The 16676-nt window shown below is 34.0% G+C and overlaps 1 protein-coding gene across 9 annotated transcripts in view; it reads left to right on the top strand.

The window, feature by feature from the left end:
* Nucleotides 1-16676, top strand: part of COP1 (COP1 E3 ubiquitin ligase) — a 256670-nt gene that overhangs the window by 50376 nt on the left and 189618 nt on the right. For all 9 annotated transcript variants that reach the window (XM_077988044.1, XM_077988244.1, XM_077988120.1 and 6 more), the window contains one exon: nucleotides 8040-8108. In XM_077988044.1, coding sequence (XP_077844170.1) covers nucleotides 8040-8108 — 69 coding nt within the window. The remainder of the gene's footprint in view (nucleotides 1-8039; nucleotides 8109-16676) is intronic.

Genomic DNA, 16676 nt, shown 5'->3' with positions numbered 1-16676 from the left:
TAATTTTAATTATCTATTTTTGTTTTCTTTTTTGGTAATTTTTGCTTCATGTATTTTGAAGCCCTGTTATTAGGTGCAGTTCATACATGTTTAGAATTTTTATGTCTTCTGGATGAATCATCTCCTTTATTATTATTATGAAATGGATATGTTTATTGTTGGAACTATTTCCTGTTCTGAAGTCTGCTTTGTCTGGTACTGATAGAGCCACAGCACCTTACTTATAGCTAATGTTTCCATAGTATAGTCTTTTTCATGTTGTACTTTAATTCTGTCATTGTCCTTATAAAGTGTGTGTCTCTAACAGTAGGTAGGTATTTTTTTCTGTTGTTTTTAAAAACATAGTCTAATAAGTGCATTGAATTGAAGTGCTCAAGTCTATTTAAATTTTATTTAATATAATTATTGATATGGTTGGGTTTGAGTCTACACCATGGTATTTGTTTTCCATTTCTCTCTCCTGTTCTTTATCACCTCTTCCTCTTTTCTCGCCTTCTTTAGACATCATTAGGTTTTCATCATTCCATTTTATCTTCTCTGTTTTTCATGTACTTCTTTTTATTGTAATTTTAGTGTTTTCTCTAAATACCACAAAAGGCCTTTTCTCCCACACAGTTTATGGTATGCTACTTCAAGGACAATATGTTTTTAGGCAATCTTGAATATATGGTATTCCACTCTAAGGAAAATGTGAAACTTTACAATAACTCAGTTTACTAAACTTCTGCTTTTTTTGGTTCAAATCATGCTACAAATCCCACCAAACTTTTTTTTTTTCTTTCTTTAAACATTGTTATTTTGGCTTTTGAAGATAGGATACCTAAATAAATAAATAAATAAATAAATAAATAAATAAGAACGAAAACCCGCCAGTCTCTTTTTTTTATTTACCCAAATATATACCTTTTCAGATGCTCTTCATTTTTTCTCGCATCCATCCGGATGATTTCCCTTTTACTTGTATAACTTTTTTTACTATTTCTTGTAAAGCAGATTGTTTTGCTCTATATAGAAGCTTTGGGTTTTCTTTTTAAAACACTTTAAAGATATTTTCACTGTTCTTTTGTTTCTGATGAAATCAGTAGTCATTTTTACCATCCTTCTCCTAAAGCTAGTATATCATTTTTCTAACCACTTTTAAGACTTTCTTTTTGACGCTGGTTGTCAGCAGTTTGACTATGTTATTCCTACATTTTATTATTTTTATATTTATCCTTCTTGGGTTTCATGGAACAAGAAGGTCTGTTCTTTTTTTTATTTTGTTTGTTGGCAGCGAACAAATCCAATGCCTAGGATTTAATTTTTGAACATGATGAGCCATTACTTATTCAGCCTTTTGCTCTACTTCTTTTTCTGTAAGTTTCTAGTCATATGTTGTTATAATGTTTCATGTTATCTTATAGACTTCTGATGCTCTGTTCTTATTTTCCTTTTTTCTTTGTGAATTTAAATAATTTGTATTGAACTGTGTTTGAGTTTGTTATTCCTTTCCTCTGTTATGCCTGCTTTGCTCTTAATTTCATTCAATTTTTAAATTTTAATTAATTCATTTATAAAATAATTTATTTATTTTTTTAGGAGCAAAGATGAGAGACTGACCTCTTTGGTTTTATTCAGGAATTTAGCTTAGTTGGGGCTTAATTGCTGCTTGAGTTAGTTTCAGTCATTGGCTTTAAAAAATAGTATGCATTTTTGGTTTATCCCCTTTTTTGCTACTGTGGAAGTAACCTTTTACATTTTAATCTGAAGGGGATTAAACACTGTTTTTTTAACTGAAATGTTTTGTATTGTGAAAGTGCTGTCTCTGTGATGCCAGTGCTTCCAAATTTAAGTCACTCATTATATGAACTGTTGTCACTTTTTGTAAATATTCCTCTTATGCTTTGAAGCATGTGTGTTCTGAAATTGTTTCAAGGATTTATGTTCTTTATGTCTAATTTCTTTCTATTTAAAATTTTCTATTAAAATTATTTAAAAATAAAACCCCAGCTAATACAGAAGAAAGTGGATTAATTTACTAATATGATTATGGATTTTTCAATTTTCCTTTCAATACTGTCATCTTCTAGTTTTATATCCTTTCAGTCTTTTTGTATTTAACTTTTAAGTTCAGGAGTACATGTGCAGGTTTGTCATATATAGGTAAACTTGTGTCATGGGGGTTCGTTGTACAGATTATTTTGTCACCCAGCTGTTAAGACTAATATCCATTAGTTATTTTTCCTGATCCTTTTACTCTTCCTGCCCTCCACCTGCTGGTAGGCCCCAGTGTGTATTGTTCCCTTCTATGTGTCCATGTGTCCTCATCGTTTAGTTCTCACTTGTAAATGAGAACACGCGGTATTTGGTTTTCATCCTGTGTTAGTTTGCTAAGGATAACGGTTTCTAGTTCCATTTATGTTCCTGCAGAGGATGTGATCTCCTTTTTTATGGCTGCATAGCATTCTATCGTGTATATGCACCATATTTTCTTTATCTAATCTACCATTAATGAACATTTAGGTTGATTCCATGTCTTTGCTATTGTAAATAGTGCTGCAGTGAACATACATGTGCGTGTGTCTTTATAATAGAAGGATTTATATTGCATCGAATATCCTGGTCACATATACCCTTTCAGGACTGAGCCAGGAAGAAATGGAATCCCTGAAGAGACCAGTGAAGAGCTCCAACATTAAATCAGTAATAAATAGCCCTACCAGATATACAAAGAAAAGCTGGTACCATTCCTACTGAAACTGTTCCAAAAAATTGAGGAAGGGGCACTCCTCGCTAAGTATTCTATGAGGCCAGCATCATCTTGATACCAAAACCTGGGAGAGACACAACAAAAAAAGGAAACTTAAGACCAATATTATTGATTCACATCCATGCAAAAATCCTCAACAAAATACTGGCAAATTGAATCCAGCAGTACACCAAAAAGCTTATCCAGCATGATAAAGTAGGCTTTATCTTTGGGATACAAGGCTGGTTCAACATATGCAAATCAATAAATCTGATCTATCACATAAATGGAACTAAAGACAAAAACTACATGATTATCTCAATAGATGCAGAAAAAGCTTTCAATAAAATTCAACCCCCCTTCATATTAAAAACTCTCAATAAACTATGTATTGAAGGAACATACCTCAAAATAGTAAGGGCCATCTATGACAAACCCACAGCCAACATCATTAAATGGGCAAAGACTGGAAGCATTGCCCTTGAAAACCAACACAAGACAAGGATGCCCTCTTTCACTACTCCAGTTTATTCAACATAGTAATGGAAGTCTTGGCTGGAGCAGTCAAGCATAGAGAGAAAGAAAGGGAATCCAAATAGGAGGAGAGTAAGTCAAACTATCTCTGTTTGCAGATGATATGGTTCTCTATCTAGAAAATCCCATAGCCTCAGCTGAAAAGCTTAAGCTGATAAACAAGTTCAGCAAAGTCTCAGGATACAAAATCAATGTACAAAAATCACTAGTATTCATTTCTTTCAGTACAAAGACTTGGGAACTACCTGACTTATAAAAGGATTTGTTATCTAGTCTTTAGAGTCATTCACTTTTCCAAACTGCAGTATTTTTTATTGCCTTATTTTGTTATTCCAGAGAATTTTATAGCCCAGGGGCTTGTATCAAGGTAAACTTCTGGGTGGGTAAAAGATAAGTGACAAGCCTGCCTGCCTTGCTGCTATCCCTTCCTTACAACCGTCTGTACAAAGTGAGAATAGAAAATTTGATGAAAGAGGCTAGAATTGAGAACTGGAGTGATGTCTCGTGAGCAGGCATGTTTTAGAAGAAGAAAAGGCAGATGGTGGAGAATTAGGGAATGAATTTCTTAAAACGCTCTGTGTCCACATACACTTTTTAAGATCTTCCTGCATTCTCAGGTATGTCTGTACCCTTATTTGAAGTCTGTTGTCTATTTATACAAGCAGAAGTGAATATCCTTTAGAAGTTTTCTGTTGACAGTAGATTTAAGGAAAATACTGTAGTCTTCTAGAGAAAAATTATTACCTAAATAGTAATATCCTGTGTAAAGTATGGGATGATGACTCCTGTTTGTGAAACGTTATCTGCACATTTTATAAATAGGGAATCTGAACCCAAGTAGGGGAAAAACACATAAAGTTATCTAGGGTTTTTTTGGTTAGAATTTTAAGCTAGGCACAGTGGCTCACACCATAATCACAGCACTTTGGGAGGCCAGGGAAGGCAGGTCACTTGAGGTCAGTAGTTCAAGACCAGCCTGGCCAGCATGCTGAGACCCAGTTTCTACTAAAAATACAAAAATTAGCCGGACGTGGTGGTGCAAAACTGTAATCCCAGCTACTTGGAAGGCCGAGGCAGGAGAATTGCTTCAACTGGGGGGACGGATGCTGCAGTGAGCTGAGATCGTGCCACTGCACTCCAGCCTGGGAAACAGAACAAGACTCTGTCTCAAGAAAAAAAAAAAATCTAAGTGATAAATACTTCTAATTTACAATGTCATAACGTTATTAACAACATTTATAGCAAATAGCAGCAGTCCCTAGTTCCATTACTCCCATTCCCTTGTATCAACTTTCTAGAGGGAATCTTTTCAATTTTTAATTGTTTTTATTTACTGAGCACACTCTCTCTCTATTATGTGTGTGTGTGTGTGTGTGTGTGTGTACATATATATATATTTTTTTTTTTATTGAGAGAGAGAGAGAGAGTCTTGCTCTTTCATCCAGACTGGACTGCAGTGGCGCGATCACGGCTCACTGCAGGCTTGACCTTCCTGGGTTCAGCTTCCCAAGTAGCTAGGACCACAGGCACGTGTCCCTACGCCGGGCTAGTTTTGTATTTTTGTAGAGATGGGGTTTCGCCATGTTGCCCAGGCTGATCTTGAACTCCTGAGCTTAGCCAATCTGTCTGCCTTGGCTTCCCACAGTGCTAGGATTGTGCAGCCAACAATTCTATATTTCTAAATAACTTGCCTATGCCATTCTGCTTGGAAAGTGTTATGTAAAAAAAAAAAAAAAAAAACATGTTTGCCATCAAAATGGCAGTTGTTCTACTCTTGAGAAACTATTGTAGAGTGAACTGTACTTGGGAAGATGAACTCATGCTAACTAAACCTGTAAGGACCAAATTACTCATTTATAGTGAAATATATAAAAATCAGTTACATTAGTTATTTACATAGTTCTGACCAGTGTGTTTTCTCCCAGTTGGAAAGACATCTAACTTACCATGTAACAGAAGGATACTAAAGCATGGAATTGGAATAAGAAGAGTTTAATACGCAATTCACGTATGTAATTATATTAGGCTCTGATCAGGCAGTTGCTTCCATTCCCATAATAAGGATAATTTTTTCTTTTAGAATACAACAAAATTTATTTGCAGAGAAGGATAGGAAAATAAAGAAGACCAATGTTCTATAAAAATTTGAAGCATATTTCATGTCACGTGGTGGATACACTCCCTCTTGAGACACTTGGCTGAACCAGATGGGACAAGTGTAACAAAAACTTGCTGTATTGTAAAGAGTACTGAGAGTAGAGAGTAAAATACTAAAATGTATATTTCTTTCTTTTTTTCTAAATACGTTTCTCTTTATTTTTCTTACACGCTTCCTTATCTGAAAATGGGAGAATTGGGCTAAATGATCATTACATGTTTTTTGGAAGTTTTGACAATTGTAAGAGATATGTAGAGAATTGACTTCTTGGACTTCTATTTTTAGTAGTGGAATTACTTTCATGTTAAAAATTCCGCACCTGTTCTAGTAGAACATTATATGGCTAGACATTTCGGTATAATTGGTTATACTCTTTGCATTTTTTAAAGCATTCTCTTTTCTTCCACTATCTATTTTTTATAATTTTCTTTCGTATTTGTGAAATTATAGTTTCGTATTTGCCATTCATCTCCTTTCTTGAAATTCTTCCTTTAAAAAGATTAAACTGCAGAAGAAGGTGTCATGTGGTGAATTCCTGGTGTATGTAGTTGGCTCCGCTTTCCTTTTACATTGACACTTTGGGGACTTTCCCCTTCTTTCTACAAATCAATTGCATTCTTGTCGTATTTACATATTCTAGTTAATAGATTGAAATGAAGTGTTTAAATTTATAATTTTGAAGATAGTTTGTATACTTCCTTTGTAAATGAACTGTCACTTTATTAGCTTGGAGTTACTTTTTGTATAAAATTGTTACTTTTTAAATAAACTGTGGTCTTTGTCCTCTAGACAAATAATCTGTAGATAGTTAGAGATAACTAGTGTAAAGGAGTCCCACAAACAATGTGAAAGACTTGGATACTTTGTCATCGTTGTTGAGACAGAGCCCTTGTGAGTTTGTTCTGTGTGACAGATTAACTCACTTGGGAAGAATGGGTCTAAGGTCCCGTCAAAGTCAGTTTGTCTTGCAAGAAAAAATGTCAATCTTCATGATACTATGTTTTGGAAATGTATTCAGTTATAAAACATATTATTTCAGTTATATTTTTTAATTGGAGTATCCTATTGTGATTGTCAGTTCATATTTTATCTCTCCTTATTTGCCTTGACTTGTAAATTACATTCATCTGTTTTGCCTCTTATTTTTTAAAATCCAAAGGTCTTCAAGAGGCATAGACTCTAGAAGTGGGTGTGAGGCAGTCATGCTTATTTGTAGTACGTGTTATGTCTTACTGATTCTTTTGATTTTAATTGGCTTATTCTTATCATCTGGGCACTTGTTTAACATAGATTCCTGGAACCTTTTCTAGAGCAACAGGATCAGAATTTTAAAAATCTGACCCAGTGTCTGTTTTTAACAAATGCCTCAGGTAGTTCTGTTGCATAGCCAGGCAAATTAAAGTTTTATTAATCTTTTTTTTTTAAATATATTTTTGTTTGTTTTGGAGTCGCTCTACTGGGCTTTTTTATTCTTCATTTCAAGTATATAAGAAAAAATTAGAATGATGTTTGTTCATAAACTATCTCTTATTGTTATTTTATTTTTAGCTTTTGATATTCTTTTTATATATTTTTATCAGATTGACCTGGAATTCCTGGTTCTTGTGAATTTTAGCAGTAAATGGCCAGACGCGTTGGCCCATGCCTGTAATCCCAGCACTTTGGGAGGCTGAGGCGGGCGGATCACGAGGTCAGGAGATCGAGACCATCCTGGCTAACACGGTGAAACCCTGTCTCTACTGAAAATACAAAAAAATTAGCCGGGCGTGGTGGCGGGCGCCTGTAGTCCCAGCTACTTGGGAGGCTGAGGCAGGAGAATGGCGTGAACCCAGGAGGCGGAGCTTACAGTGAGCCGACATCGCACCACTGCACTCCAGCCTGGGTGACAGAGCGAGACTCTGTCTCAAAAAAAACAACAAAAAAAAACAGTAAATGATATATACTTGTATTTTTATGTTTTGCTACTCAGAAAATGTCAAGGCTTGTTATACTTTCATTTATCTGTTCTATCTTTGTTTCAATTACCAATTTGAGTTACTCCCAACCCACAAGCTGTCCGCTTGATTATATTAAATTTTTTTTGTTTTCAGATGTTTGATTTTGCCTGAAATCTTCCATAGAAATATATTCTCACATCTGTGAGTAAGTAGGTAATAACTAGAAATAGTAAATTTGACTTTTTAAAGGTATAGGTTTATCTCTATTTATTACACTTATCTCTGCAAATGAGCTTCTCATGGAGAAAGTGATTTTAGTGTCTATCAGCTATGTTACTTCCACTGTAAATTTTGTTTTGATGTTTTATTACTTTAGTTGGGGAAGAGAAGGCTAGGAGTCAGATAATAGAATTGCTACTATCCATGAAAAGATTTTTCAGCATGTTAGGTAAGGGATGTAATTTAAAACACCTGTTTCTTAAAGTTAGTTTGAGTTAGTTTTGTAGAAAATTGATTCTTTTAAAAATACCAGTTAGCAAATGGGAAAACTGATTAAATAGAAGTAATAGACGAACTTAAATGGGTTCATAAAGTTGCTTCTTACTGTTTATGCTATGGTTTTAAAGCAAACTTTCAACTCAGTTATATTTTTTAAAAGAAAAATTATAATTTTCTATTGTAGGAATCGCATGCAGCCCAGCTACAGATTCTTATGGAATTCCTCAAGGTTGCAAGAAGAAATAAGAGAGAGGTATATTATTTTGTGTGTTTTACATAATGTTTTATTTACTATTGTTAACTGTTCCCATTTTGTAAAAGCATTTCAGGCTAAAAATTTCTTTAAATATTTTTAAAAGCATTTTAATTTTTAGGAGGTTTCCTTAAGCTTTGTTATTTTAACTTCTTTTCTGTTTACAACTTGACACTTAAAAAATCATTTTGTGGAGATGTGCTGAAAAGTTATCAGTAAGATTGACTACAGTAACTTACCTAAAAGCTATAAAGAATTGAAAATAGATTTATTAAATAACAGCCTACCCTTCGCCATGAAGAGAAAACTTAGGAAAATTTAGATAATAAAGCCTTAGGTAGGAAACAGTTTTTTTTAAACATATGTAGGCAAAAACAAGTAAAAACATAGCTATGTATTTAGAACTTGGGAGTTCTAACTCATGGAGGATAGTTAAAAGGCAGTTTTTTATCAACAGTTTTATAGCGAGCATGTTCTAATTTAACATTTATAAAATTTCAAAGTCATTTCACACTATACAAAATATGGGAAAATTAAATAGCCAAAATTCTGTTCTCTGGATAGCATGCTAAAATAACTTCGAAAACTTTTTTTTTTTTTAATTTCTAACTGGCTGGAACCTGGTATGTTTATGTTAAGAATTGTCTAATTAGTATACTTTTTACTCATTTAAAACTATGTAAATTGTCTATTACATGCTATGTTCTGGGCTATCTTTGTTCTTTTTGACAATAAGTAGATAAGAGATGTTTTACTGGATGATGAAGTGTTGAATAGCTAAATATTTTTATATGGTTTGTGGCTATTTTTTTTTTTATTTTCAACTGTTGCTAATTCAGTTGTGATTTTAAGATGCCTACTAACAAACATTATCTGTTATAAATTTAAGATTTACTTGTGTCCCTTAGGTTTTTCCTTTTTTTTTTTTTTTTGGTGGGAAAGAAGATGATGTCCAGTCATTTATTTGTTTAAGTGTCTGGTGGCTCAATATAAACGGCAGTGTGCATGAAAGTTGCCTGATGTGGAGCTTGCAGTGAGCCGAGATGGCGCCACTGCACTCCGGCCTGGGTGACAGAGCGAGACTCCGTCTCAAAAAGAAGAAAGTTGCCTGATGATCTTGCTAAAATGCATGTTCTGATTAAGGGAGGCTCTGTTGGAGCCTGACAATCTACATTTCTAGCAAGCTCCAGGGATGTTGAAGTTCTTGGTCCTTGGACCACACTTTGAAGATCAATGCTGAACATTTTTATAATATATGGAATAACATGTTTCTGTCTGTCTGAGAATTTGAAGTCATTGAGAATGATATTCAGTACATAAGAAAGTACCTGATAATGAATGAGTAAACGAATCAACAAAGTTAAAATCTCAAAATACCTGGGGCTTAAATGAAATGACTAGTAATTATCTGTGTCCTAAACTAATTTTAAGCAACAATTAATGAAACCTAATGGTTTTCATTAGCCCCTGAGATTTTTCAGTATTACTCATTGCTTCTGTAGGGGTCTCCTGATGCCTGCCACAAATTTTTAGACTTGACGTTGTCTCGTATGATAAGGATATACCATATAACTGTAAAACATGAAGGGTCGGAAATTTTTTACCTTTATAGCAGGTTAGCAAGTTAGCTTGCACAGTTTCATCGATGCTGGCAAAAGACCTGAGATGACTGGAGATAAAATATTTTATTACTCATGAGACATTTGATAACATCAGCTTCATCTTTGCATCAGTTCCCTCTGACCCCCATGTCCCACACGTGACAATGTGGAGATGGCTCTAGGTGGATGCTGCACACACAAATGGATTTGTTTATGTTGCAGCAAAGGAACCCTCATGTTAGGAAACCCCAGTCTTCTAAAAGGAGTTGCTGGCAGACCTGTTCAATCTTGGTACTGCAGGGAGACCAAGATTTTTTATATTGGTCAGAAAACAAATCTGTCCTCTGCCCCCAGAATAAGTCCGTATTTCTGTCTTGCCAGCCTCTTTGCCATATAAATATTCTTGGAAAGATAATTTACAACAAAAGCTATCACAAGATGTGCAGAAATTGGAGAGATAATGGAGAATTCCTTCCCAACATTAATTCTTCTCTGTGATCTTCATTTGGCCTTTCTCTGATGTTGTGGCCCAGGGCCTCCCGCAACATCTTCTGTGATACTGACTTTGATTTTATAGATTTGGCATGGTGTTTTTATATTTCTGTTATTAAACTTCTGAGTGAATCATGCTGTAGAACTTTTTTGCTTGACTTTAGTTTGAATCTAATGTAATCTTTGTGATTGATTTTTCTTTTTTTCTTTTCTCTTGGATCATATTTTCTTGTAGTAGGTATGTTAACCAAGAAACATACGAGTTCCAAATACTTCTGGATATTTGTGCCTCCAGCGTACAGTGATTGTACTGTCATTAATACATTTTGGTTTTCTTGATTTTGTTATATCTATGATTGAGTGAACTTTGAGTATTTTAGATTTAATTACACAAGAAATTCTGAGAAGCTAGGTAACAAATTGTAAACGTTTATCTATTTGATTAAATTTCATGAATTTCACAATAATTGGAATTGGGGACTACTATAGTGATTTGTAATTATAATAAGCTTTAGTCTAGAAAATATAATTGAGTAATACCTCATGTTTTAGTGCAGACAGATTAAAGTGAATGGTTATATTTTCTTGCATATAAGTCTGTCTGTGTGTTTAATCCTCAAAATGAATATAATTGTTACAGTTCTTAGGACCTGTAATACAGTTTATATACTTGAACTTATTCAAGTAAAATACAGATTTACCAGGAGGCAAATTGCTACTTTTGAGTTTGTTTCTCTAAGCTTAACATTCAAACTTTGCAAATTAACTTCGTGATTTCATTTGTAACTTTTAATTGGAGTTCTGATGAGTGTAGGTTTAGACATTGATATATACCAATCAGAGAAGTTAAATACGCTTTTTGGATTTAGTGTTAAGATTCATTTAACTCATTTGGATAATGAGTACTCCACTGTCACAACTGGCTAGTAATTTAGGGCCAATTAATTTTCAGTTTTATTTTTTTCCTACTGATTCTCCTTAGAATATTGAGAGAATGGAAAGTGCAAGTCACATAATAAGCATTTGCATTAGTTATCTATTGCTGTGTGTCAGATTACTCTGAAATTTGATGCCCTAAAACATGAAAAATTTAATATATTGAGTCTAGAATTTTGACTCAGAGTAACTGGGTGCCTTGGCTCTGGGTTTCTTACCAAGCTGCAATTAAGGTGTTGGCCAAGGTAGCAGTTATCTCAAGGTTTGACTGGGATGGGAACTTTCCAAGCTCGGTCATCAGCTTTTGGAAAGAGATACTGCTTTTTTTGTCACATGGGCTTCTCCACAGAGTAGCTCACTACATGGCAGCTGGCTACTTCTCAAAAGGAGCAAGTAAGAAAGCAAGAGAGGGTGTTGAAGACAGAAGTCACATTCTCTTTGTAACTTCATCTTGGAAGTTGTATCCTAAAACTTTTGCTGTTTTCTCTTTGTTAGAAGCATATCATTGGTTCATTCCACACTCAGAATTGCACAAGGGTGTGAATACCAAGAGGTGGGGCTCTTTGGAGGCTGTCTTAGAACCTGTCTATTACAGCATTTAATAGTTATATATATTTAAATGAACGTGTTAGTCTCCTTCATGGTCAGGTTAATCAAAAGGGGTGTAGGATCCATGTAAAAGCTGGTCTTGTCTGTGCAAATTTGTACCAGCATTTGAATGATTCCCTTCTATTTCATTTGATTTAATTTTAAAATGCACTTTTGGAAGTGTTTGATACCTGTTAAATTTACTGTAATCGTTTTGATGAGTCTTGTTTTCCTTTTGGTTTTACTTGGAATTTTAGTGAATTAAATTTTAAATGATTTTTATATGAAAAACACAAAAAAGTATATAAATCAAATTTAAAGAATTATAGTAGAGTGACCATTCGTATAACCACCATTGTAAGCACAATGCTATACTGCTAGAACGGCTGAAGCACCCTGACTACCCTTTTTGGATTGCAATCATCTTCCTTGCACATTAGGTAACCAATATTCTGATATTTATGGCAGTCACTTTCTTGCCTTTCTTTAATGTTTCGATGCCTGAGTATCCATAGGTCTCTCTGTTTTTGAGCATTATATAAGTGTGCTTGTGCCATATATAATCTTTTATTCCTATCTTCTTTGGCTCAATGTTACGATTCATCCACATGGTTATATATGACTGTAGTTGGTTGATTGTTGTTGTTGTATAGTATTCCATTAAGTGAATATGCCCCATTTTTGTTGTTGATGGTCATTTGAGTTGTTTTCAGTTTTGGGCTGTTTGCAAAAAATACTACTATGTTAAATGTGTATTCAGGTTTATGTTGGTATACATATTTATATGGAATGGATTTAGAAGTGGAATTGATGAGTCATAGGATATGTGTATCTTCAAATTTAATAGATAATGCCAAAATATTTTTCAAAACAAGTTGTATTAGTTATTCTTCCTACAGGCGTTGTATAAGCATTTCTGTGCACTGTGTTCTTGCCAGTATGTGATACCAATGGATTTATTTTCCAGTGTAGCTGATCTTGGGGTATATACTGTTATATGGTTGTAATTTGCATTTTCCTGATGACTTACAAGGTTGAGCACCTAATAGTACGTTTATTGGCCGTTCGGGTTTTTTTATGTTTGTGTCTGAAGTACTTGTTTAAAACTTTTCACATTTTTTGTTTGGTTTTTCTTAATGGTTTGATATTTATATATTCTGGATATACATTTTGTCAGATCTGTCTATCACAAATATCTTTCCCTCTAATTGGGCTGCATTCTTTTCATTGTCTTAATGGTGTCATTTGATGACCAGAAGTTTCTGATATTAATAGAGCGAAATTTATCTTATCTGTTATAATTAGTGTCTTTTGTGTCACTTAAATAAGTCTTTTCCACCTGTAGTCATAAAGACATTTTTCTATACTGTTCTTTATTTGAAGCTTTATTCTTTTATCTTCCATATTTAGATCTGTACTCTACCTAGAGATTTATTTTTGTGTATAATGTGAGATATAGAGATATTTTCATATGGATATCTAGCTGCCCAAGCATCCTTTATTAAAAAGGCCATTCTTTCTTAATCAGTCTGAAATTTCATCTTTGTCATATATCATGTGTCCATGTATGTGTGGGTCTGTTTCTAGGTCCTCTTTTCTGCTCCACTGGTCTTTTTGGCAGTACCACATTGTATTAAATACTAGAGCTTTGAATTAAGTTGCTGTTCTTCTTTAAAGTCTGGGATATTCCTGGCTCTCTGCATTTCAATATAAATTTTAGAATCAGCTAGTACGTTTCCATGGTAAACTTGCTGTGCCTTTTATTGGGATTAATTTGACTAGATAAATCTGGGAGACTGTGTATTTACAATATTCACTCTTCTCATTCATGAACATGGTGCTTCCCTCTATATTTAGATCTTTAAAATATCCTTGTATTTTTCAGGGTATTCCTACACATCTTTATTTTAGATTTAGTCATTTTTGATGCTGTTGTAAATGACGTCTGTGTCTCTAACTTTAGTTTCTTATTATTGCTAGTGTATAGAAATACAGTTGTGTTTTACATACACATTTTTAAAAATATCCAGCAACCTGGTTAAACTCTCATTAATCCTATTTGTAGATTCTTTTATGTTTTCTATGTACACATCATAATCTGCAAATAATAACAGTTTAGTTTCATTCTTTATGATCCTTATATCTTTTATTTATTTTTCTTGTCTTACTCTGCTGGCTAGGACATCCGGTACAATGATGAATAGAAGTGGTGATAGCGGGGCATCCTAGTCTTGATGCTGATCTCAAAGTGAAAGCATTCGACGTGTCACCATTAGGTATGATGTTTTCTGTAGGTTTTTTGTAGGTACTTTTTATTACTCAAGGCAGTAAATTTCTACCCAGTTTGCTAAGAGAATTTTTAAAAAATTTCTGAGTGGGGTTGAGTAGTCTCCAGAACTTTTGTGCATCTGATACAACCATATGATTTTTACTTTTCATTCTGTTAATGTGAATAATTACATTGGTTTAACATTGGAAAGTCAGTCAACTTTGCTCCTAGAGTGACCAACCATCCTGATTGGCGCAGGAGTGTCTTATGTCTTAGTTATATCACTGAAGGTTCTGCATTCTAGGAAACCCCACCAGGACAATTGGTCCCCCTACTTGCACCCCTTATATACTTGGCCATTATGTATATTCTCTTCTATATGGTTTGGTTTGCTTATTTTTTTTTTTAGGATTTTTGCATCTATGTTCATGAATGAGATTTTTTTTTCTTACACATATCTTGTCCAGTTTTGCTATAAAGATTATGCTAGCTTTATCAAATGAGTTGGGAAATGTATCCTCTTTTTAAATTTTCTGGAATAATTTGTGTAGTCTAAGAACATCTTTGTTGAATGTTTAAAGATCTTATTGGAGAGGCTGTCTGGACTTGTGATTTGTTTGTGGGAAGTTTTAAGTTATTGAATCTGTTACTTGAACAGTTATGTTTTTATTAAGGTTTTTGTTTTAGATGTCACTTTTCGTTTGTTAAATTTTTTCTAGTCATTGTTTATGTCATCTCAGTTTTCAGATTTATCAGCATAAGATTGGTCTTAATAGAGTCTTAAGTTTTTAATGTCACCAGGGTTCATTCCTGGCAGTGCTTATTTTGCTTGTTCCTTTCTCTCTCTCTTTCGCTTTTTCTTGGATCAGTTCTTGCCAGGAATATATCAATTATATGAATTTTTTCTAATAACCAACTTTTGATTTTGTTTTTCCTCTCTCTTTTGTTTTCTGTTTTATGTTCTTTATTATTTCCATCCTGCTTTCTTTCATTTTACTTTTTTGTTCCTTCCTAATCTGTTGGCTTGGGTGGATATGCATATTATTATGCACATTATTTTTTCTAATGTAGGCATTTAGGGCCATAGTTTCTTGTTTTTTTAATCTGTACCTAATTTTTTTGGCATCATATTTTGTTTATTATTGTTCAAAATAATTTCTAATTTTCATTATTTTTTTTCTTAGGCCTGTGGCTTATTTAGAAACAAGGGTCTTATTACTTGAACATTGAGATTTTGTTTTTTTTGTTCTGGATTTCTGTTATAATTGTATTGTAATCAGAAAGTTGTGTTTTCTTTCTTTGAATATGGTATTTACTGTACCAACTGGTAATTGGTTAAAATTTTGAAATATTTGTGCTTGAAAAGAATGTGTTTTCTGCAGTTGCATGATTCATGGTAAAGTTGTGAAATGTGTGGTGAGAATTTCCTGCATTCATACCAGGCCTTTCTTTCCTTGTTATACCTATTACTGGCTCATTATCTTTGAGGTGAATTTCTTATAGATAGCATATGGTTGAACTATGCTTTGTAAATCTACTCTGCCAGGCTCAGTTTTTAAATTATGTATTTAGGCCATTTATTTAATATAAATATTATGGCATAAGCCTGTCATTTTGTTTTTTGTTTTATATATTTTTTTTATTATTATTGTTGCTTTTCTGTTTTTCTCTCCATGGCTTTTTGCACAGGTTTTTTGTTTGTTTGTTTGTTTGTTTTTTGGAATTCCATTTTGATTTATCTATAATATTTTAAAGTAAATTTTTTGTATCTTTTTTTAGTGGTTGCTCTATTACATCTTATATTTGTAACTTATCAGTCTACTGGTATTGACATCTGTTTACATTTACTCTTACATAAGCTATCTTATTTTGCCCCCTCACTACTCTATTATTTATTTATTTGGTTTTGTTCTTGCTTTTTCTGTTTTCTTCTCAGCTTAAAACAAAATGTTGGCTGGGCACAGTGTCTCATGCCTGTAATTCTAACACATTGGGATGCTTAGGTGGGAGGATCACTTGAGGGCCGGGAGTTCAGGACCAGCCTGGGCAATATAGTGAGACTTTGTCTCTACAAACAATTAAAAAAAAAATTTGTGGAGCATGGTGGCCTGTACCTGTAGTCCCCGCTACTTGGGAGGCTGAGGTGAGAGGATCACTTGAGCCTAGGAGGCAGAGGCTTCAGTGAGCTGAGGTTGTGCCATTGCACTCCAGCCTGGGTGACAGAATGAGTCCCTGTCTTTAAAAAAAAAAGAAAGAAAGAAAGAAAGAAAGTGCTATGAAAGGGTTAAATAAAGTCTTTTAATCAGGTCTGCCATTTCAGGAACTAGATATTAAGTATGTGAGTGTTTGTGGAGTGATAGTATGGGATGACAAGGATTTTGTCTCGCTGTAGTGTGCACTTCATATGGCTAAATGCTTTGTTTTGGGTAGTAACTCTCTTAGAATTAGTATATATTAAGTTTTGCTGCAGTATGCGTATATGTATGTATGTATTTTTTGAGATGGAATCTTGCTCTGTTGCCCAGGCTGGAGTGCAGTGGCACTATCTCAGCTTACTGCAACCTACACCCCCCGGGTTTAAGCGATTCTCCTGCCTCAGCCTCCCAAGTAGCTGGGATTACAGGTACCTACCACCACACTTGGCTAATTTTTGTATTTTTAGTAGAGACAGGGTGCCACCTT

The sequence above is a fragment of the Macaca mulatta genome, chromosome 1 (assembly GCF_049350105.2).
Source record: "Macaca mulatta isolate MMU2019108-1 chromosome 1, T2T-MMU8v2.0, whole genome shotgun sequence".
In the NCBI taxonomy this organism is placed as follows: Eukaryota; Metazoa; Chordata; class Mammalia; order Primates; family Cercopithecidae; genus Macaca; species Macaca mulatta.
The sequence above is the reverse complement of the archived record's forward strand: the minus strand, read 5'-3'. Positions and strand labels throughout refer to the sequence as shown.